General features: G+C 40.8%; 3 protein-coding genes across 3 annotated transcripts in view; 1 reads left to right on the plus strand and 2 right to left on the minus strand.

Annotated features, from left to right (window-relative positions):
* Window positions 1–23,760, plus strand: part of LOC138975780 (lachesin-like) — a 271,419-nt gene that overhangs the window by 167,290 nt on the left and 80,369 nt on the right. The gene's annotated exons all lie outside the window — the stretch shown is intronic.
* The window catches only part of LOC138975798 (uncharacterized), a 270,784-nt gene that overhangs the window by 8,819 nt on the left and 238,205 nt on the right, over window positions 1–23,760 (minus strand). The window lies entirely within an intron of this gene.
* Window positions 6,683–8,013, minus strand: LOC138975789 (gastrula zinc finger protein XlCGF8.2DB-like). Its single transcript, XM_070348545.1, has 2 exons — window positions 7,716–8,013; window positions 6,683–7,276 (listed from the first exon to the last, which is right to left on the minus strand). Exons 1-2 carry the CDS (start codon window positions 7,858–7,860, stop codon window positions 6,732–6,734), a joined length of 690 nt encoding a protein of 229 aa, XP_070204646.1. The 5' UTR covers window positions 7,861–8,013; the 3' UTR covers window positions 6,683–6,731.

Below are 23,760 nucleotides of genomic sequence, written 5' to 3' on the forward strand. Positions count from 1 at the left end.
TTAGGGGTATCATGACAAAAAAGTCTGCACTTTAGCAATGACTTGGTGGATTGCTTTGAAACTTTCAGAATATTTTACCAACATACTAGACATACTTCGAGCGAAATGATGCATTGTTACAGGTGTTTGTTAAAATGTTATGCAATTTTTCGAAAGAAGTTTTTAATCTCGTCATAGGATTGTTCGCTTGGGTCCAAAAAATGTATGACTTTGCATGTCTTTAGAAAAATGATTGATACACACGCTGTAGAGTTTTATGTGCGTGTAAGTACTGACGCAAATTTGCTGGACCAGTAAACACGCTACATATTTAAGCGATGATTCTGGTGCCACAGCTTTGCCCAGCCAAGCGTGACCGTAGCATGTTTTAAGAGGCACGCAGCGATAACAGCTGTAAGCGCGAAACAGCGTGAACGTTCCATTTTTTCCTCATGTGTTTGCATGACTAGCAAATTAACGCCAGCAGCTACACGCAAATGAAACTTAGACAAAATCTGTATCAATCATTTATCTGTAGATGTGCAAAGTCATGAATTTTTTGGACACAAGTGAACAATCCTATGACAAGTTTAACAACATTTTCCGAAACATTGCGTCACATCTGGATAAATAACCGTAACGATCCAAACTTTCGCACGAAGTATCTCTAGTATGTTGGTAAAATATTCTGAAAGTTTCAAAGCAATCCACCAAGTCATTGCTAAAAAATGTAGCGCTTTTTGACATGATACCCATACAAATTGACGTAAAACGTTCCGTTTTTGACCGCTCTTGCGATTGACACCTGCATCAGTAGGAATAGCATAGCACGCGAAATACACAAGGTAGCAAAACAAAATAATCTGTTCAGGGTAGATAATTGGTTTGAATTTCTTCTCGTATGTCAAAGTTGCAAAGTTTTGCCTATTGTGATTTTTTGTCGATTTTTCATTCGGCTCTTCCGTTTTTGTCTGGTCGATTTTGAGGGTACTCTTAATTGAGCGGCGGTCACGTGGTCCCTGTTAAAGAAATATTTAATCCAAAAGGTGATCCTGAAGGTTAAGTGAACGGCCTTCTTTGGCATATACAGTTTTAATTAAATGACACAGGAATTAATGCTTTAATTTGGGTTTGAAATTTGTTGCAATAATTTTTTGGCCAACTTTAGATTATGCGTGTGGTATTACGTAACTTTTCCAAAAGAAATACTAAAATATTCATATTAATTCAGGGTTTAACGCCAAAACATCGTGACTTTGCATGCTAAGAAAAAAAATGGCTGTGGCAATAGGTGCCAACGTTTCCAAGTGCTGGTTTACATTTGCTGGAGATGGGTACACTCAAGAAAAATTATCGTTCTCCGTTATTGGTACTATGTACACTAGCCGTGAATATTTACATCCCTTGGCCTGTGCTTAGGTGCTTACTTCGCTACTGCGGTCACGCTCCATTGCTCTGACAATCGCGATGAGTTAAACTCTTTCGGAAAACCGCTCCTCCTTTTTGCAGACTTGTTTTGATGCACATTAATGTGTGCTTGATGTGAGCGCTCGCGCGTTGACGTGTGTATGTGTGTGAATGTGTGTGTGTTTGTGGGTGTGTGTGTCGGTGAGTGTTGGTGTGTGAATGTGGGTGTGTTGCATCCTTGCGTGAATGTCTGTGTATACATGAGCGTGTGTTTGTGTTTGTGTGTGTGTGTGTGTGTGTATGTGTGTGTGTGTGTGTGTGTGTGTGTGTGTGTGTGTGTGTGTGTGTGGTTGTTGTTATTGACTCTTGTTAATTACAACTGAGTGCAGCCCTCTCTCTCTCTCTCTCTCTCTCTCTCTCTCTCTCTCTCTCTCTCTCTCTCTCTCTCTCTCTCTCTCAAAGTGTATTTATCATTGCAGAACAGTGTAGATGATCTCATTAATTAGACGTAATATAACCACATGAGTCTTCACCCCCAAAAGACCAAATACATGTTAATTACAACAAGGCAAAAAAGACAAAACATCAAGAATAATCCTCATTTCTTATTAATTGGCAACGATGCAATAGCGGAAGTAGGAGATCACAAAGTTTTGGGAGTAAATATCGATAATAATTTATCTTGGACCGATCATGTTAGATCGTTGTGTAAAACCATGTCGAGGAAAATATATTTGTTGAACAGAATAAAACACTTTCTTGATCCACACTCAAGGTTATTATTTTATAATGCATACATACAAACCATCACGGATTATTGTTCGACCATCTGGGACTCAGCCAGTGCAAACATTTTAAAACCACTGTATAGTCTACACAGACGAGCACTAAAATCAGTTCTATTAAAACAATCCAGTCTTGTTTTCGACGATTATAAAAAAACTTTAAGATTTTGCCCTTAAAAGAAAGATTTAAATCAAATAAAGGCGTGCTCCTTCACAAAATCCTTTCCGGCCATGCACCGAGTGCTTTCATTACAAAATTTAAAGCCAATCCAAGCCGAAAATTCAACGTCCCCATTCCGCGGATAGATCTCTCTAAATCAAGTTTAGCTTATTCTGGCAGCGTTTTGTGGAATTCTCTCCCGGAATCAGTTCGAGTCCCAACAAGTCTCAATACTTTCAAAAAACACCTCTCATTACATTTAATGTCAAATTACGAAAAGTCACAGTGATGGAAGACTTCGTTCTGATTATTTTCATATTGATCATATCTGTCCATAAAGCATCAGTGTTTCATAACACAAGAATGTATGTATAGCCTACAACGTGTATATAGTCATGTGAATAGTTTTTCTGCCTTTTTTATTTAAATTTTTTAATTTTTTGTTACTGTCATGCTTATCTTTTGTAATTGTTTTACGTTTGTATATATATATATGTATTTAAGATTAGAATAGTCCCTCTCTGGGCGAGGGCTGGTTGAAAAGAAGCTCGTTTATATTGCTTATGCCACAACCCTCGTAAAATAAAATTTGATTTGATTTGATTTGATCTCTCTCTCTCTCTCTCTCTCTCTCTCTCTCTCAGTCTCTCTCTCTCTCTCTTTCTCTCAGTCTCTCTCTCTCTCTTTCTCTCTCTCTCTCAGTCTCTTTCTCTCTTTCTCTCTCTCTCTCTCTCTCTCTCTCTCTCTCTAATTTTTTAAAACTTCGAATTGTACTCTTGATTAAAAAAGAATTCTTTTATGATTTAGGAATGTTTGTGTAACAAGCTTTCAATTTATCATTTAGATTTTAAAAGTTAGGTCTAGCGCCAAAACGAGGCTTCCGATTTGTCTAATGGTAAATCCGTTCTGACTGCACGAAATAACTTCTTTGAAAATATCTCACTCTCAACGGAAAGCAGTCAGGATGTTCCCGTTCGGTGAGCGTTCAAATGGAAGTATGTTTGTACATGTGCTGTATTGTAGAGGCTCGGGGACCTCAGTGATCAGAAACGGATGGTTTACGGGAGGCTGAGTGTGCCTTTAAGAACGTTAAGAAGCCTATTGGTCATATATTGGGAAATTTTGAATGCAATTCCTTGAGAACTTTCGGATATATGGCTCTTTTAGTGGAGGACCCCCTCAAAATTGGCCGCAAAACGTGCTTTTTTTGGCCTGTTACATAAAGACCAGAGAAGTAAGGTGCATAAAACAAAACGCACTGAACGGGAAAATGCTATAAACGGCTGACACGCATACCTTTTCCACCATATAAAGTTCAACTAAAATTAATTGCGTTTTAATGCTTTCATTAGCGTGCAAAGTTTGTTGCAATAATTTGTTGGCCAAGTTTATATTGTTTTGAAAAAATCGTTTGTTCCCGACACGTTCAGGGCAAGTAATGAGGTTTATTTCTTGTCTCCATAAAAAGAAAGTAAGGTACATAACTCCTGTATAAATTCACCTTTTTTATCAAAGATACAACAACAGATTACTGAACAAATGTATAACTGGAAAAATCAGTATAGAGGACGTTCAAATAGGTTTTAGTGCACTTAACAAGAGACTTCCGTATTACTTAGCATCTTAACTAAATGTGTATGTCGGGTCGCTGCGGTAGGCTACCCTCGGAAGATGACACTGCACTTCTGCTGAGTCACTTCGACGGTGTTCAGTAGTGGGTCTGTCCCGAGCTAACGGACGCAGCCCACTACCTACTATGCCCCCTACAAACGACATTGACTTTAAGTCGCGGAGCCAGACTGAGTGAGCGTCCCACCACGTCCCTCCGTTGACCCCCCAGAACGTCACACGTTGAAGACTGACAGCAGAACTACTATTCAGGGAAGGAAGGAACAGGAACACTGAGACCAAGGTCACCATGAGAGCTCCGGGCATGAAGGGCCACAAGAGCAAGGACAATTTATATTTTGGATGATTAATGAGATGAGGATGATTATAATGATGCTTTGGATTTCCAATTTTGGTTTGAGACTACGTGACAGGGCAGCACTCTACGCTTACTGTCATAATATATCCTGGCGTCAACCAGGCCCGAGAACTGCCGCACCTGCGGTGTTGGTCAGGTATACAGAACCTGAGCACCCTCAAAGTCGCATTCGTTAAGTGAATGACACTCGGCTGTGTGATCCCAGCCTTCCCATAGGAACCATAGTACTTCCACTCTGGGTAGGAGCCGACCGTAGCCCGAAAAACCCACATGACCCTGATGGGATTCGAACCCACGACCTCCCGGCCCGCAGCCCGATGCGCTAACCACTGCGCTAACTTTGACGAAAGTTTTTGTTCTCGACCGTTCAGGGCAGTTAATTGATTTTGTTTCTTGTCTTTGGAGAGAAAAAGTAAGTGGAGAAACTCCTTGAATAAATGAAACAAAATTACGTCAAAAACCAGGAGAAGTAACTTGAATTCACTGGTAGTAGACCAGTATCTGCTGGTAACAGTATGGAGGCTGGCTGAAGACTAAATATTGTCTTCTGCTACAGCGGCAACCCAGAAAACTACCCCGTGAACTCACTGCCCTGACTCTCTTCCCACACTGCACATGACCTTTCTCACTTGTTACATTGTGTCATCCCCCATACATAAACACGAATTACATGTATAGCTTTGTTCTTTTGTATTCTGACTGGCATGGAGTCATTTTCAGACACAGTCATGGAGATGACAATAGCCGGATCTTACCACCAATGTGGATAAAGACACCTTGGTAAGTACTCTTAGTCTCGCTTACCTTTCAACCATTGCAAAGGGGTGTTGGGGCAGGAATAAAGTTATCTTCCATCCAGGCCCCACAGTTGGGTTGACATGACAGTCTAGGGTAGATACACTGCACTGTGCGATGCAGGTAGCTGGTATGCCCCTGTCCAAATGGATCTTTAAACATCTTACAGAAGTTACACTGATTATAAACAAAGAGATTTTTGACTCACATGCGAAGCAAAAGTGAGTCTATGTACTCAGCCTAGTCGTCCGTCCCTCCGTCCGGCCGTCTGTCCCAAAAACTTAAACGTTGGATTTTTTCTCAGCCGCTATGAAGTCTATCAGCGCCAAATGTGGCATGATGGTGTATGATGACAAGACCTTAAAAAAACATACATAGTGACTTGACCTTGCTTCAAGGTCAAGGGCCTTTAAAAACAGTTATTTTTCACATTTTCCCAATTTTCTCCCAAGTTTTTGAAAATGTCGACCCGAGCTACAAGTGGTATATAGGGCATAGTGAGCCCTATCTTTTGATACCAGTTTGGTTGACCTTGCTTCAAGGTCAAGGTCATTTTGACCCCTCTGAAATGTGTCCAAAACGTGACTTTACCACTAAATGACAATGTCTCTTGGTAGAAAGTGCCAATAAACACCAATGTGCTTCCTATCTGTTGAATTGATAGCCATGTCTTGTGTGACCTTGACCTGGAGTCAAGGTCATGTGGTGTATTTTGGGTGGAAAAATGTGTAAAATAGTTCTGAATGTATGGTGTCATTGCCAGCTTCAGTTGTTTGACTTTTAATATCACCTGAAGGTCAAGGTCATTTAAAGGTCAAGGTCAAGCATGTGAGTCGTATGGGCTTTGCCCTTCTTGTTACTTGTGTTTCAGCAGTTCATATGGAATATTGCTGTTACCACTGTGAGGAAACGTTTGCAAACTTCTCCGAAATAATTGGACATAATGTAAACAGACATCCTGATGAAAGGTTGACATTACGCACGTTAACAACAAACCCCACAACCGGACACAAATCATATGTCGCTCAAGTGTATAAGGTTAAACCATCTGATGTAGCCAAAGAAGGGAAGAGAATTGTTGGGACTCAAGGAGCACTCATACACATTCATACACATTCTCGCGGAAGACTTTCTTTCCAACAATCATGACTGTTTCCACATGGTAATCACACACGTACACATCACAGTACAGAACATAGAAGAACAACTGGCTTGAATTTGTTTTTTTAATGCTCTAACAATGTACAAACAAATAAAAAAACCTGGAAACATGAAACTGTATATAGTGAACAAAATAACCATTTATTTATGTAATCTCTGTATCCGCAAGCTGCTTTTGCAGTATAATCATAAACTCACGATGACCACGTCGGAAAATCAGCAACAAACGGGAATCTGGGGTTTAAAATTCGCAACTTTGTATAGGCATAAAAACTGTATGTACTCTCTATCTGCAAGCTGCTTTTGCAGTACAATCATAAACTGATGATGAACACTGACGTCGGAAAATCAGCAACAGATTTTTTTGGAGGGGGCGGGGGGGGGGGGGTTTGAGGAGGTAACATTTGCAACTTTGCATAGGCATATTTCACACTTGGGGCAGTATGTGTGTGCATACTCAAGTAGATGCAGACATTGGACAGCCTTTCGCCACATGGCGGCGTAGCTGTTCACGGTGCTTGAAGTGTGCAAAACACACCTTACAAGAACACCCTGCCCGTGTGTGATGGTAACGGACATGGTCACTCAGAAACCTTTTTAGTGCAAAGGTCTTGCCACACTGGGTGCAGGCCACCTCTTTTGGTTTCCCTTTGCACACATGCTTTGAGGGGTACAAGCTTTTAGGACTTGCATAAGATCTGCCGCATGAATCACATGAATAAGGCTTAATCTTGTCATGCTTCACGTTGCGGTGTGACGTCAGATCAATTTTTTGTGTGAACTTTTTGTCACATATGGTGCATTCATGATTTGTTTTTCCTTCACCATGATCAAAGCGCTGATGAGCCCACAAGGTGCGGTAATGCTTGTAAGTTTTACCACACTCGTGGCACTGGTGCACTGACTTGTCAGCCGAGGCCTCCATCTTCTTCTTCATGGGTGTCTTCTTCTTCTTGGGCGACTTTGGCTTCTCTGTCGAAGGCCCAGCACCATCGTCAGCAGCTGTCCACATACAACAAGATACAAAAAGCTTGTGTTAGTCTAACCAGATCGAATGTATATAAACATTATTCAGGTACAATAGTCCGTTGTTGCATTGTAAAACTATAACTATAACATGATCAGTACGCTTTCATATTATCATAATCAAGCGTTGCCAATACCTGCACACGGACAACAGCTACAGTCAACTGGTGGTAATGGATGGCTCACACGTTAATCCTTATTGTCAAAAAACGATAACAATGTTGTAGCTATAACCTATTGACATGAGGTGCAGCCAATCGCTGCTTTCAGCTGTCAGTTCAATAGGTTTACAGCTACATCATTGTTGTCGCTAAACCTGAATTTTGACAAGAATCGACGTGTGCAAGAATCCACGTGTGAGCGGCCCATAAACATGATCCTGCACAGGCTTACATAATAATAAAATATAACTTACATGTCGATTTCTCTTTGGGTGTCGATGTTTCTTTGGGTGTCACCTTTGCCTCCTTTTCTGGAGTTTGGACTATGTCCAGGTAACTATCCATAAATTCAGCGGATAACTCCGCTTCTTCTTCCACAACTTCCATGACCTGATCCATGTTGTCCCTGAAAAATCACTCCAAGACGATCAGAATACAAACAAACAAGGTCATGTGCAAAAGGTAAGTGCACGATCGGAGAGACGACACAGAACGTGAGCATCGGGTGGACGTCACGACGTGAAAAACGTCACAGCGGGTGTACGACACGCTAAAATTTGGTCAAATCGGGTGCACGACACACAAATCTGCAGGAATGATCACATTCTTCTTACGATTACAGCTGTTTGCGGGGGACTACAACTACGACACTTGGCAGGATTGGTGCAGACATGTTTATGTTTTGGTAGAATGTATTATAGTGGGGCTCCTATGTTGCATAATCATTCAAATCATGCAACAAACACCAAATTTAGCAAATAGGAAGAGTTTTATGTGCTTAACAAAACCTGATACAGAGCCACCGCGAAAAAATTAAAAAATGGGTAGTTTTTAAACAATTTTTCAAAATGGCCGCCAGTGTAAACGGTTGGGTATGCTAGGCATATTTCACTTCATGTGATTAACAGCAAATTTGGCGTAAATGGACATTTGCTTTTGCTTAACAAAACCTGATACAGAGCCACCGTGAAAAAATTAAGAAATCAGTAGTTTTTTTAAAAATTTTCAAAATGGCCGCCAATGAAAAGGGTATTTAGGCATTTTTGATGCTACAAGACATTCTCTTGCAATAGAAACTCACACAAAAACATTTTTAAACAAAACACTACATGTATTGTTGGTGCAGAGAATGATTGGACGGTGTGGGTGGCAGGGTTGAAGAATTTGAGGATTACCTAAACTGTGCAAAAATAAATATATTGCACCAATTTTCATACCAAAACGAAAACATTCATTCCTGTGCTGTTGTATTCAATGTATACTATTGAGGGCACTCAACTTGGCTAACTGGAACATTTTTAAAATAAAAGGTGGCCTTTACATGGGTTATTTGACCGCCGCCCAAATAAGGGTACCCCCAAAATAAAACTGATAAAAATGTAATGTATCAACTCAAAAGTCGACTAAAATTCATAATCGCTGTATTTCGAAAACGTTGTTTGTTCTCATGTGTTTACACAACTAGCACATTCCGGCAAGTGTCTATACTCAAAAGAAACTTTGGCAGTACTTGAAACAACAATCTGTCATATATACATGCGAAGTCAAAAATATGTGGGATGTAAGTCAACAAACCTGTGGCAGTTTTTAAAATATTATTTCGTGAAGATTTGAAAGTGTGCTCAAACGGTTGAACTACGCCTCATGTGTAGACACACATTCCTGAAAGTTTCAACGCAACCCACTTGGTCATTGCTAAAATACATGGATTTTAGTTGACTTGGGTATCCCTCAAATTTGACACATAAACATCTCATCCGTGAGATCGACACATACATCAGTAGGTACAATGGCACAACACTAGAAATATGCAAGATGGCAAAATAAAACAACCTGTTCTGGATGGATAATCAAGTTGACTTTCTCTTCGTAAACAACAGTGACCCAGTTGTGCCTCAGGAATTGTCGTCGGCTTTTTAAAAGGTACCCGAAGTTTTTGTCACATCTCTTTGTCACGTCAAGGGTATCCTTATTTTGACGGCGTAAATGATGATGTAAAAAAAAAATATGCCAGATAGCGAAGATGCGAGCCTTTAATGGCATAGACAGTTTGAATAAAATGACACAGGAATAAATGTTTGAGTTGGGGTATGAAAATGGGTGCAATAATATTTTTGCACAGTTTAGATGCTGACAGTTTTCACAGGCATGCAAGCACATTCTTGCAGGCACACCTCATGAGTTCTCGGCACACGCTGGATACCTCTTGAAAGCTCGTCCAGGATGACTCCCACTTTCCAGCCTTGAACTGCCAGCCCACAGAGTTGGGAAGTCTAATAGGTAGATGGCTCTTCTCAATCTCATGTCCCGCAGCAGCACCTCACTTGTAAGGGGATTATGGTCACTTTGGCAGCTCTTTTTACTGCAGAGGTACCGTCTAGTACGTTGCTGGTTTTGTCCTACAAATGTACACCAAAAAGCTCTTGTGCTGCCCTGTCAGTGGTACTCAGCTTACAAAGAGGAGCAGACAACCTGAAGAAAGTTTGAGTGACGTCTTCAAATGCTTGCCATACTTCCCAAGCCTTCTGTTTCCCCAATACCATTGAAGAACGACATAGTGTCACAGCCTGTAAGGCTATGCAAAATGGGCAGACAGGGTGACTTCTCTTGGTCAATGGCTTTGGCAATGTGGCGATACACTTCATGAGCAGAAAAAAACGCAACACAGCTGAAATGAGAAGCAGACTGTCTGGCGTCCTCTACATCCATGGTGCAGGAAATCAGCCTGGGGTATCCTTCACACAAAAGATGAAAAGTGACATTTTTATTTGAATGTATTTGAATAATGTTTACTATCTCAGAGAGTCGGTCAAAGCCGGGTTAGCAAGTCTTCACACAACAGACCAAAATGAAAGAACATTTTATTTCATGAATTCGTATAATTCTTACTGTTTCAGGTTAAAAAACAAACAAACACAGTTTCCAGTGACCCAACTGATTCTGGAATCTTTCTGACCGCTACATTTATTCGCTTCAAACAGTCGCTAAGAGAATGTTGACCATAGTGAGGGTACGTTAAACCCATCAAATTCACAGAGGTCGCTTACAAATGATGTGCAAACATGTTCCAATTAATACAAATAAAAAAATCTTACTGTTAAGCTAGACAGGATGTATTAGGTAACAAACCTTGATACAGTAGTACTAGTGAAATCAGCTCCCTTCTGTGGCACCGGAATAATTGCAGAACGCTTGTTCCCAGGAACCGGCATGTGGTGTAACTCTTGTATATATCCTGTAAAAATAAAATTCACACCAATGCACGGTCAACTTAAAATAAGCAAAAGGATGAGAAACAAGCAACAAACCAAAATTGTAAAACTCAAAGAGCGGACGGTACCTCTTCCTTTTTCAAAACCACTTATCTCATTTGATTAGCATACACTGTATGCTTTTGTCTGTTACCTACTGTCTTTGAAAGTTTGATCACAACACTGTAAAGACATGGGGAGTGGAGTGTTTTTATCTCCAGCTGGTCATCCTACTATCTGGCCTACCCTCACTCAGTTTTTGACTCTACCCCTCCCCACCCCAGCCGTTTAGAGACTTATGGAAGTCCTTAACGTAGGCAGGACTAATTATCATACCATGAACAATCTCTTTCTCCTCGCCTTTTATTCAAAGTTCGTTTAATCTGTTTAAAATCACCAGCGTGGCGATCATGATTTCCTTACTTGTAATCAACAGATAGATCTAGATCTATCAGCATCACAATCCAGCTAATGCGCTATTGCAAGATTAAACAAAGTCTCTGCATTTCAGCGCTTCACCCGATGAATAACAGACCCCAGGGGAGAATTAAACAGTAAAATGATGTGACATTGGTGAATGGATGCGTATTCTTGAAAACTTACCTTCAGAAACGTTGTTTTCGCTTAAATCAAAACACGCAATGTTGCGGAGGCCGCCATCTTGAATTTTCATGCTGCGGATATATACAATTCTAAAAACGATCAAATTAAATACCAGAAAACAAAAATACCCATAAGAGTATTTATGTCATGCATGTGTTATCATCAGACAACTTCTGGTGCATGGTAAACCATTGAATTTTACATTTGCTGAGTTGGGAATATTTACTGCTGAGCGCTTTTGGTACGAACTTCGTCTGCTGTAAATGCAGCCTTTCATTCCCTATCAAAAACAAAAAAAAACGATTTCTGAAGTGGCTCTGTATCTGAAATCCCTTAAATAATTATAAGGAACAATATCACAAAGTATGATGTTTGTTGCAAGATGTGAATGATTGATTAGTGCGTCTGCAACATACGAGCCCCACTATTAGCATTACTTACAAGACGCGTTTTCCTCACGATTTTGCGCTCGAAGCGACAAACTTTGCAGCTGTGCAGCGACGGGTCCGTCATTCGGCCGATTCACGGGTAAAATACGCGAAATACAAACCCGAAAAACCCATTGGCATTAAGTATAGACACTAACAGAACTAACCTGACCTATCTCGATGTGCAACACTTCGTAATACTTCATTTATAGAGATAAATAGCTTCACCAACCTCTTTGAATTTCCCCTGAAGCAGATGACGGAAGCGTCGGGAAGAAAATTTTCTTAACACAGTGTGGGAAGAGAGTCAGGGCAGTGGAACTTGTGAGCGGCGAGTCAATAGTGAAGTCCACGAGAGAGAGAGAGAGAGAGAGAGAGAGAGAGAGAGAGAGAGAGAGAGTGAGAGTTCAGTGTGGACACTGAGAATGTCTGCACTTCAGTCTCGGCAAACACAAGAAGGCTCAGGGAAGCCGAGACCCCGAGCTGCGAGGCACACAGCAACTTATAATGTGGTGTTCATTTCTGAGGGTATACTATTTTCGAATATACCAGATTGTGAACACTTCCAAACAGCGCATACATATCGCTCAACATGCATATTTTTTTCAGAGTACGATCACTTTTACCTCTTTTGATGTCATTTTTCAGAATGAGGGTAATGGTAAGTTCTGCAGGTCGGTGCAAAAATGACACGGTCAATTTTGTTTATATTAATGGAAGGGCGCTGGTTCTGTGCGACGCTTAGTTTTCGAGATAGGTGTGACTGACGAAGAACAGGACGTCACATTCCAAATAAGCACGACTATGTTGCAGGTGGAAGCCGCTGAGATTGCATTTCTTCGGGAGGTTTCCGCAAAAATAGATATTACACGATTTGCGCGAAACAGTTGAGAAGCAGACGATCTCTGAGATCTCTGTTCGTCTCGTGATAGCGTTATTTTGTATGATAACGATTCACTTGCAAACTAAAGTATACAATTTTGTGTGTCAGTGGTAAATGTAAATAGAAATGTGTAATACAGACAAAGCAAACAAATAAACGTGTTTTTCTCGTGAAAATGTTGCGTTGTGCGGGTGTTTGGGTGGCCGGGTACATCACGAAGCGTCCCGGTACCGAAGCGTCCCGGTACCGAAGCGTCCCGGTGCCGAAGCGTCCCGGTACCGAAGCGTCCCACTATAACGCGTCACAGGGGTACCGGGACGCTTTGGTACCGGGACGCTTCGGGAAGCTCCCGCGCAGTAGGGCACGAAGCGTCCCGGTACCGAAGCGTCCCGGTGCCGAAGCGTCCCGGTACCAGTCACCACGCACATCCTCGGCTCGCATGCCAATGTATTTATAAAGCAAAGGGAATGCCTGTAATTCACACAGAGCAATCAATTGGTCTTAAACGTGCACAAGACAAAATCTTTCATACTGGGGGAGCGAGCCAGTCTGAAGAGTACTCGGGTCCAGCGCGAGCGTTTTTTATTACCCAAATGAACCCAAATTAACCCAAATGATACAATTTAAAAGTCGGAGGCAGAACTGAAAAGACTTTTTCCGACGCTCACGCTTAGTGAAGCCAGAAAGCGTGTGTGGTAACAGACATATCTCTCTTGTGAACGGAAGCCTACGGACTTTCCCCCCGAACTTGTCCACACGGGTACAGTATTTCCAAATTGGTGTGTTGTGAGTACAGATCTAAAGTAAAGTTGGGGAAAAGTTGGACAAAAAGTGATTTTTTTTTTTACCGAAAGCAAATCAAGGTCTGTGCAAAATTAAAAAAATCAGTGAAGTCAAGGTCAAATCAAGGTCAAGATTAAATTAAAAAAAAATAAATATGGTTAGTCAAGTCAAGGTCAAATCAAGGTCAACAAGGGCGGATCTGGGGGGGGGTTACACGGGTTACGTAACCCCCCCCCCACCCCCCCAAAAAAGAGGTAATTTATTGGCTCAGGATGCACCAGATAGCTCTAGCTCTATTTTGCTTCTTTGGATAAAAAAAAAATCCGGGGGGGCATACCCCCGGAACCCCCCTAGAGGCTTAGGCGCCTTCGGCGCCGTCAACTTGTATCTTCGCAGTCATTTTGTAAACCCCCCCCCCCTCCAAAGTGAATTGATCCGCCCTTGGTCAAGGTTTAAAAAAAAAGAAAAAAAGTCTAAGTCCTGTGACGCGTTATAGTGGGACGCTTCGGTACCGGGACGCTTTGGTACCGGGACGCTTCGGTACCGGGACGCTTTGGTACCGGGACGCTTCGGTACCGGGACGCTTTGGTACCGGGACGCTTCGGGGTGTCCCACGTGATGTACACAAAGCAAAGTGCGGGACGGACTCTGCTCTGTGCTGTAACACTGGCAAGTTCAAAACACGAGATTTCGTTATGCGGGCAACCACGGGGGATGTATGTATTTTTCAAATGGTTGTAAAATAAGTCTTGTATTTTCACCGTACTCAGGCCCTGTTCTTTTTATATTTAGTCAAGTTTTGACTAAATATTTTAACATCGAGGGGGAATCGAAACGAGGGTCGTGGTGTATGTGCGTGTGTCTGTGTGTCTGTGTGTGTGTGTGTGTGTGTAGAGCGATTCAGACTAAACTACTGGACCGATCTTTATGAAATTTGACATGAGAGTTCCTGGGTATGAAATCCCCGAACGTTTTTTTCATTTTTTTGATAAATGTCTTTGATGACGTCATATCCGGCTTTTCGTGAAAGTTGAGGCGGCACTGTCACGCCCTCATTTTTCAACCAAATTGGTTGAAATTTTGGTCAAGTAATCTTCGACAAAGCCCGGACTTCGGTATTGCATTTCAGCTTGGTGGCTTAAAAATTAATTAATGACTTTGGTCATTAAAAATCTGAAAATTGTAAAAAAAAATAAAAATTTATAAAACGATCCAAATTTACGTTTATCTTATTCTCCATCATTTGCTGATTCCAAAAACATATAAATATGTTATATTCGGATTAAAAACAAGCTCTGAAAATTAAATATACAAAAATTATTATCAAAATTAAATTGTCCAAATCAATTTAAAAACACTTTCATCTTATTCCTTGTCGGTTCCTGATTCCAAAAACATATAGATATGATATGTTTGGATTAAAAACACGCTCAGAAAGTTAAAACAAAGAGAGGTACAGAAAGCGTGCTATCCTTCTTAGCGCAACTACTACCCCGCTCTTCTTGTCAATTTCACTGCCTTTGCCATGAGCGGTGGACTGACGATGCTACGAGTATACGGTCTTGCTGAAAAATGGCATTGCGTTCAGTTTCATTCTGTGAGTTCGACAGCTACTTGACTAAATATTGTATTTTCGCCTTACGCGACTTGTTTTCGTTTACACCTAAAACCGTTATTTCTTGTGAGCGACGCAGCATTATATGTGATCGTGTGGACTCTGTTCGGTATTGTGTCATTTTTTGGTAAAAATCGAGCGTATGTTCCAGGAAATAATTATGTTGATTGGAATCGAGGCACAGATCTAATTTCAAACTACGAAAACGTCATGAAATTACGCTATTTCCAGCCATTTCGGAAAGACACGTTACAATAATACAAATAGAAACACATCATCACAACAATCGTAAACCAGGGATTGGTACCACTTCCAAAATAGGTCATGTAATTGTAATTGATTGGACAGATACCCCATTGAATTACCCAACTCTTGTTAATCTTGTTCATGGCATGTCATCATAATAAAAATTCTGTATCATAAAGTCTGTCCGATTGATTCCTCTCATTTTGTTCACACTAGTTTTAACACAGGCGAAATCTATTTTGTTCGTCAATCGGTGTCTGAACTCTTTAAAAAAAAATGAACACCTCAGCCTGGTTTTTTAGATTTTTATTGTAGATTGTGCTTTAGACAAGGGTGGAATTGTGCAGTTTTTATTGTATTGTATTGTATTGTATTGTATTGTGTTGTGTTGTATGGTATTGTGTGCTGTTGTATTGTATTGTGTTGTTGTATTGTATGGGAAGAAAGTCAACGTACACATGCGAAATACAAACCTTTCAGTGGAAACAGATGTTCAGACACTTTCCTTGATTAGACGGGACAATTACGGTAGAAATGAAGGAATGACGGAGAGTTGTAAACAAAACTGGTTGCTTTGATTTTAAACATTTAAGTTAGTGATCATGCACGCTTGATGAAAGACTTGGATCAGAATCTTCGCGCAAAGCATTCTGTTTCCAGTATCCCCCTGAATCAAAGAGAAATCACAAGTACATGTCAAAGGATAAGTTAACTTCTCTAAAAAATCTAAAAGCGTGATATTTTGTCAGCAAAATATTAGCAGGAATGTGTTTTCTTTGGCAGATAAAGTCACATTGAACTTTTCTTCCTAACACTGAATAGTCACTGGTCCGAGCGCAGACATTAGTTTTCCTCAGCAACATCGTACGTATGCCAATGTTTGTCCGCAGTCAAAATATTAAGACAAGAAAGTGACGGCTCAATTGATACACTTTCCCTCTATCAAAACGTCTCGCCGAATTTGCCACGAGACTGAACGAGACAATGACAAAGAACGACAACTCAATTACGACATCAATTTGGGAGTCCCAGACAGTTCCGTGCTGTAATCGCCCCAGTTGGTTTGTTGACAGCGGGCACCATGGCCGAGGTGCACGAGAAAGTTCCCAACCGGGTCGGAGCCAGCCGCAATGTTGGATTGGTTGAAATTAAGATTTGTTGTGATTTCAACGAATCAGACCCCGCGGATTGTTCTCTTCCGGTTGGGTGGCACCCACTTTCGATTCGTGCACAGGGCTGCGGTGCACGAAGCGAAAGTGGGTGCTACCCAAGTGGCTAGGAGCCAACCGCGGGGCCTGATTGGTTAAAATCACCACAAATCTCAATGTCAATGTCAACTAATCAGACCCCGCGGCTGGCTCCTACCCACTTGGGTGGCACCCACTCAGTTTCGCTCCGTGCACTTCATCCCAGGCCGGCTTGAACATTTTCCAACATTTTCATCAATAACGTCATGCGTGAAAGCCTGGTTGACAGAACTGGGACACACATGGTAGAAATCTCACCATCTCCGCTTCCGGCGGGCTCCACAGACAGGGTGATATATGAAGAAATGAAGTTATTGCTTCTTCATCAAATGGTCATCCATTTCCATTTAGATTGTTTAACACTTTGCTTGGGTGACCAGAGAAATAACATAGGGCCGAAAAGTAGACTATTTATATGGTGTAGTTGAAGAGTGGGTTTGACCTATCTGTGCGTGTCTGTCACCAAAGACCCGATGAGATTCTTAACAAGAACTCGTCTGATCTCTGCTGCACTGTCCAGGGGTTTAGATATGAACATTGTGTCAGTCAGCAGAACATTCTGTCATCGTTCAGAGGTCCGGTGACAGGCGATACGATGTTAACAGTTGGGTCTCTTGGTTGCATAGGGGTCGTTGCTGTCTACACACAGGACGAAGCAGCTGCCACTGCCACTCCGTGATGCCCTTGGTGCGCTTGTCTCAAGGAGTTGTGCCTTGCTGATGCCTGTGATGACAGAGATTCAAAAAGGTCCTACTCGTCACTGGCAAAACCAGTTTGTTTATGTTGTACAGAATGTAAAAAAGCCATGCATATACTCACCACTGTTATAACTACAGTTCGTCAAATGCGACTACCAATTCCTTCTCTTTGGAACTCCGCTGATACATCAACGTGCTCAGAACCAACAAATTAGGTCGTATGAAATGTGCACCCAGCAGGCCAGTTGACAACAGATTTTAATTTCCCAATTTGCGTTCTAATGCCTTTATTTTTGAGGAGGGAGAGGGAAAGTATCCAACACTTCCATTTTGGGTTTTTTGTGAAGTTTGCTGAAACTGTTGAGACTAGAAGAGTTAAAGGTATTCCTTCTTGTGAAAGCGATCCTGTTCAACACCACAGAACTTGAGGTTTTTACATGGTATGAGATCATCCTTCAACTTAAGACTGGAGTCTACCTCTAAAAGTACCAATTGAAATTGAAGTCGGCAACTCGTCAAAGTGATGCGTCCAGAAGAGAAATATTTAGACAGCATTTATAAAGAAATGATTGGCGTCGTGCAGTAAGGTTCGAAATTCGTCTATTTTTAATTTTTTTAATTTTACTAATTTATTTAGCTTGTGCAAAAGTCTGATATCCCATATTCAAATTTGACTCACAAGAATTCCTTCCCCCCAGAAACTGGTCTTACCAAATTAAATTCTGATTTCACTTTCTTTGTTGAATTAAAAAATAAATGGTCTTGCTTCTCTCTACGGGAAAATAATTAAAACAAAAGGCTTCTGCGAAAACTTTCTTAAAATAAAAAATTATTAAATAAAATATAGGAAACTGAGCGATGCCAAGAATGATGAACCTTGCTATGAACCTTCATCGAGATCTAAACCCCCTTTCCTGCATCCTTTCTCCACACCATCCATCTGTCAAGGCCAATACACTCAGGACACCTGCATCTTGGTGATTTGAAGGAACTGTCTGTCCAAAAATGATTGAGAATTTTGCTTCTGATTTTATAAACTTGGCAAAAACATTATTGCAACACATTTCAAACCCAAATTAAAGCATTAATTCCCGTGTCATTTCATTAAAACGTTATTTGCCAGTTAAGGCCGTTTATTTAACCTTCAGGATCACCTTTTGGATTAAATAATTCTTTTACAGGGTTCACGTGACCGCCGCTCAAGTAAGGGTACCCTCAAAATCGACAAAAAATCACAATAGGCAAAACTTTGCAACTTTGACACACGAGAAGACAGTCAAACCAATTACGAGGGCTGTTCCATTATTATTTAGAATCCAGGCTCCTGGCAATATGGCGTTAAATACAAAATCATGCCGTCAAATAATAGACTTTTGTGAGGCTTGACACAACAAATGAAGCTCCAGAGTTATGTCGTTTTCATATGGTCGTCTCGGGAAGATACTCACCGCGCAATGTATGAAATTGCGTCATGAAGCTCAAATTCGTGATTTCGGACCGATAACTTACAATAACTACAAACTAAGGGTTAAAAGAGGCCGACTTGCATGAAAGTGTGATGAAATGTTTTTGAATGAACACTCTTTGTAGAGCCGTGGTGTTTAACTGGTACAGCAATTTCAAGCCGGATGGACGGAGCCTCGAAAATGATACCCACCCTGGGCCCGTATTCTTGAAAAAGCTGCAACATTGTGTCCTTTAAAGTCAAACTATCGTTTAACTACCGCCCATTATTTATTTTTACTGCCCAGTAATTATTTATTTTTCCCCGGTATTCATGTGTGTCTAGCGGAATGTCGGCAGCTACCAGTGTTGGTTATCTTTAGAATTGAAGATTCCCGATGTTTGCTCTTCTCTGCACACGCGTTACCGGCGTTTTCGCCGGCGTGTCAGTTTCAAAGTCAATAGCAACAACCCAAACAAACTGAATGAAATAAAAACACGGGGAGACTTTTTAAAAAAAAAAAATTTGTAACCTCAGTTGCATGCAGGTGTACATGGTATAGTACCTAGTAAACGCCCCCCCAGTTTCGACCAGTGGAGTAGACAAGGAAAATAAATAAAGATTATTCAGTCTGCTGTTATTGTTGTTTTTCAATTGTTTCCTTTCCTTAGACATGTTTCGGGGATTGGACAGAAAAAGGTTTCTAGAGTGGCTAGAGAATCGCAATACATTTTTGACTGGGAGGAAAAAGAAGAAACGAAAGCTTCATCTTTGGTTTAAACATAAGTTTATTTAAAAAAATGTTACAATCATGACATGTGTCATGTATACAAAAGACACAGGTAACAGCAACAAGCTAGAAGCTTATAGTGGTGTTCCTGCATGGATATTTCAACGTAAGGCGGTAACGGCTGAACAATTTGTCTATTAAAATAAACCAACTCTATTAATAACATAATAAACGTTGCATAATCATTATAAAGAAAGACAGAAAGAGGAAGGAAGGAGGGGAAGAAAAGGAATAAAAAGAAGAGGGATGGGTAGGAGTTGTGCAGAAATTAAAGTTGTTGTCCGGTTTGTGGAGCATTGATTCTGGTTTGCCCAAAGCGGCCTGAACGTTCAATGAACGAGTGTACAATGGAAAAAAATGTTCCTGTTCAAATCTAGAGAATACTGTCTGTCTCCATTTAGAAGGTGGGGGAGGTGAATACTGTGGTTAGGGAGGGTATGTATGGTTTCTTGACGTGCTTCGCGATAATTTGGACAATCTAATAGGAAGTGTTTTACGGTTTCGGACGAAAATCCGCAGTCACAAGATGCATCTGTAGCAACGTGACGTCTCACTAGATCGTTATTAAGATCACTTATATATAGCCTGAGCTTACAGTGAATTGTTTGTGATATGCGATCTCCAGAATACCAATAACACGGCGGACTTAAATCGTTTTTTGACAAAAAGTGGTTGAATTCACTTAGGGACTCACTAAGTTTTATGTAGTCTGGTAAAGAATTCCAGAGTTGTGTTGAAGATGGGAGAAATGAGTTTCTGTATAATTCAGTGTTAAACGATGGAACTTTCCTATCTAAAGGTCTGCGCTGGCGATATGGGTTATTAGTTGATATTAATGGTGGCAATATCGCTAGTTTAGTAGTTTGGCACCTTACGGTGTACAATCTTGTGAAATAATATCAATTTTTGACGTTTACGCCTCTCTAAAAGTGAAATAAAGCCTGACTCGTCGTACAGTTGTTGATGGCTTGTACCGCGGACTGCTCCAACAATGGTCTTCATCTTCAAAGCTTCATCTTTGGCGGGAAGTGATGTCTGAAGAGGTTGATTCACGGGTGTGTGTGTGTGTGTGTGTGTGTGTGTGTGTGTGTGTGTGTGTGTGTGTGTGTGTGTGTTAGTGTGTGTGTGTGTGTGTGTGTGTGTGTGTGTGTGTGTGTGTGTGTGAGAGAGAGAGAGAAAGAGAGAGAGAGAGAGAGAGAGAGAGTGGGGGGGGGGAGTTTTGTGCAATAACGCATCCTTTGAACACTTCTATGGCAAATGACCAAAATATCGTTTTTCTAGCTAAGAAACCGCTCCTGCCCAGGGTATAGTACCTATTAAACGCCCACCCCCCACTTTTGGGCAAAATTGGTGCATGGGGTGGGTGGGCGTATACAAGGTAGATAACAGTAATATCATGTTAACCAAAAATTTAAAAAAACTCATTCTCGCCTTAAATTAATTTTTAAAATCAATTTTGATATTACAACGTACTCTCTTGCACACGAAGAAAATAAACAACAAGTCGCGTAAGGCGAAAATACAACATTTAGTCAAGCTCAGTCGAACTCACAGAATGAAACTGAACGCAATTGCATTTTTTCGGCAAGACCGTACACTCGTAGCATCGTCTGTCCACTGCTCGTGGCAAAGGCAGTGAAATTAACAATACAGAAAAGCGCGGTAGCGGTTGCGCTGAGGAGGATAGCCCGCTTTTCTATATCTCTATTCTTTTTAACTCTCTGAATGTGTTTTTAATCCAAACATATCATATCTATGTGTTTTTGGAATCAGGAACGGACAAGGAATAAGATGAAATTGTTTTTAAATCGATTTCGGAAATTTAATTTCAATCATAATTAGATTGGATAAGATTTACAGTCCAGTGAGGTTACCCTCATGGAAATTCGGGCTGCTTTCTCCCCGGGGAAAGCGAGCTGCCATACATACGGCGCTACCCATATTTTTTTTTCCTGCATGCGTGTATTCATGTTTCCTGAGACTTAATGCCGTGTGAGATGGAATCTTTTTACTTTATTCCAAGTCCCACGGGTATTTGATGGACATTTTTATCTATGCCTATACAATTTTGCCAGGAAAGACCCTTTTGTCAATCGTGGGATCTTTAACGTGCACACCCCAATGTAGTGTACACGAAGGGACCTCGGTTTTTCGTCTCATCCGAAAGACTAGCACTTGAACCCACCACCTAGGTTAGGAAAGGGGGGAGAAAATTGCGGCCTGACCCAGGCCTGAACACGCAACCTCTCGCTTCCGAGCGCAAGTGCGTTACCACTCGGCCACCCAGTCCCATAATTTTTATATTTTTAATTTTCAGAGCTTGTTTTTTATCCAAATATAACATAATTATATGTTTTTGGAATCAGAAAATGATGAACAATACGATAAACGGTGTTTTTTTTTATCGTTTTATAAAAAAATAATTTTAATTACAATTTTCAGATTTTTAATGACCAAAGTCATCAATTAAATTTTAAGCCTCCAAGCTGAAATGCAATACCACAGTCCGGCCTTCGTCGAAGATTGCTTTGCCAAAATTTCAATCAATTTTATTGAAAAATGAGGGTGTGACAGTGCCGCCTCAACTTTTACAAAATGCCGGATATGACGTCATCAAAGACATTTGTCGAAAAAATAAAAAAAACTGTCCGGGGATATCATTCCCAGGAACTCTCATGTCAAATTTCATAAAGATCGGTCCAGTAGTTTAGTCTGAATCGCTCTACACACACACACAGACAGACACACACACACACACACACATACATACACCACGACCCTCGTCTCGATTCCCCCCTCTATGTTAAAACATTTAGTCAAAACTTGACTAAATGTAAAAACAAACAAATGACAAAAAGTATTAAAAAAAAAAGTAAGGCCTGATGGTGATTTGAACTCGACTCAATCGCGCATCAGGCGAATTCGATAACCGTTTGGCTACGGAATCAGACAACAAATTCTCGCCACTGTAATGCATTAAACAAGACGCTAGCACGCTTTCGCAACACGCCGTTATAATCGAGTATCGGTTGAAATCTTTCGCCAGCAGAATCTCGTATTTGACCGCAATGCATTGGTGCTTAAATGACACCAATGTGTGTCCATGAGGGACATAAATCTACGAACAATATTTAAACAAGATTTATTCAAACTTGACGGTTTTAATGGACAGTGTTGGTGAAGTTACTGACAGGTAGCGACTTTACAGGAGGGGGATGGGTCCTCTAACTTTACAGCTAGGAGACAACCCGGTAAGGACTTACCGGTGTTTCATAAATAGCACTTAGCAGTTGGCGGACTTATTGAGCCTAAGTGGTTTTACAGGCCAAGGCCCGTATTCTTGAAAAAGCTGCAACATTGTGTCCTTTAAAGTCAAACTGTCGTTTAACTACCGCCCAGTATTTAATTTTACTGCACAGTAATTATTTATTTTCCCCCGGTATTAATGTGTGTCTGGCGGAAGGTCGGCAGCTACCAAAATTGGTTATTTTTAGAATAGGAGATTCCTCATGCTAGCTCCTCTCTACAAACAATATTGTGAACAAAATTTATTCTTGAAAAAGCTGCAACTCATATACTGGCCTGTAAAACCACTTACGCTCAATAAGTCCGCCAACTGCTAAGTGTTATTTATGAAACACCGGTAAGTCCTTACCGGGTTGTCTCCGAGCTGTAAAGTTAGAGGACCCATCCCCCTCCTGTAAAGTCACTACCTGTCAGTAACTTCACCAACACTGTCCATTTAAACCGTCAAGTTTGAATAAATCTTGTTCAAATATTGTTCGTAGATTTATGTCCCTCATGGACACACATTGGTGTCATTTAAGCACCAATGCATTGCGGTCAAATACGAGATTCTGCTCGCGAAAGATTTCAACCGATGCTCGATTTTAACGGCGTGTTGCGAAAGCGTGCTAGCGTCTTGTTTAATGCATTACAGTGGCAAAAATTTGTTGTCCGATTCCGTAGCCGAACGATTATCGAATTCGCCTGATGCGCGATTGAGTCGAGTTCAAATCACCATCAGGCCTTACCTTTTTTTTTAATACTTATTGTCATTTGTTTGTTTTTGTTTATTTTCTTCGTGTGCAAGAGAGTACGTTGCAATATCAAAATTGATTTAAAAAATTAATTTAAGGCGAGAATGGTTTTTTTTTAAATGTTTGGTTAACATGATATTACTGTTATCTACCTACTATTCGCCCACCCAACCTATGCACCAATTTTGCCCAAAAGTGGGGGGTGTGCGTTTAATAGGTACTATACTCTGGGCAGAAGCGGTTCCTTAGCTAGAAAAGCGATATTTTGGTC

Source organism: Littorina saxatilis, linkage group LG1 (genome assembly GCF_037325665.1).
Source record: "Littorina saxatilis isolate snail1 linkage group LG1, US_GU_Lsax_2.0, whole genome shotgun sequence".
Classification (NCBI taxonomy): Eukaryota; Metazoa; Mollusca; class Gastropoda; order Littorinimorpha; family Littorinidae; genus Littorina; species Littorina saxatilis.

Coding starts and splice junctions, on each gene's coding strand:
- LOC138975789 (XM_070348545.1), bottom strand. CDS start 7,860: ATGGATCAGGTCATGGAAGTTGTGGAAGAAGAAGCGGAGTTATCCGCT. Junction 7,277..7,715: donor ACCCAAAGAGAAATCGACAT/GTAAGTTATATT, acceptor GTATGTGGACAG/CTGCTGACGATGGTGCTGGG.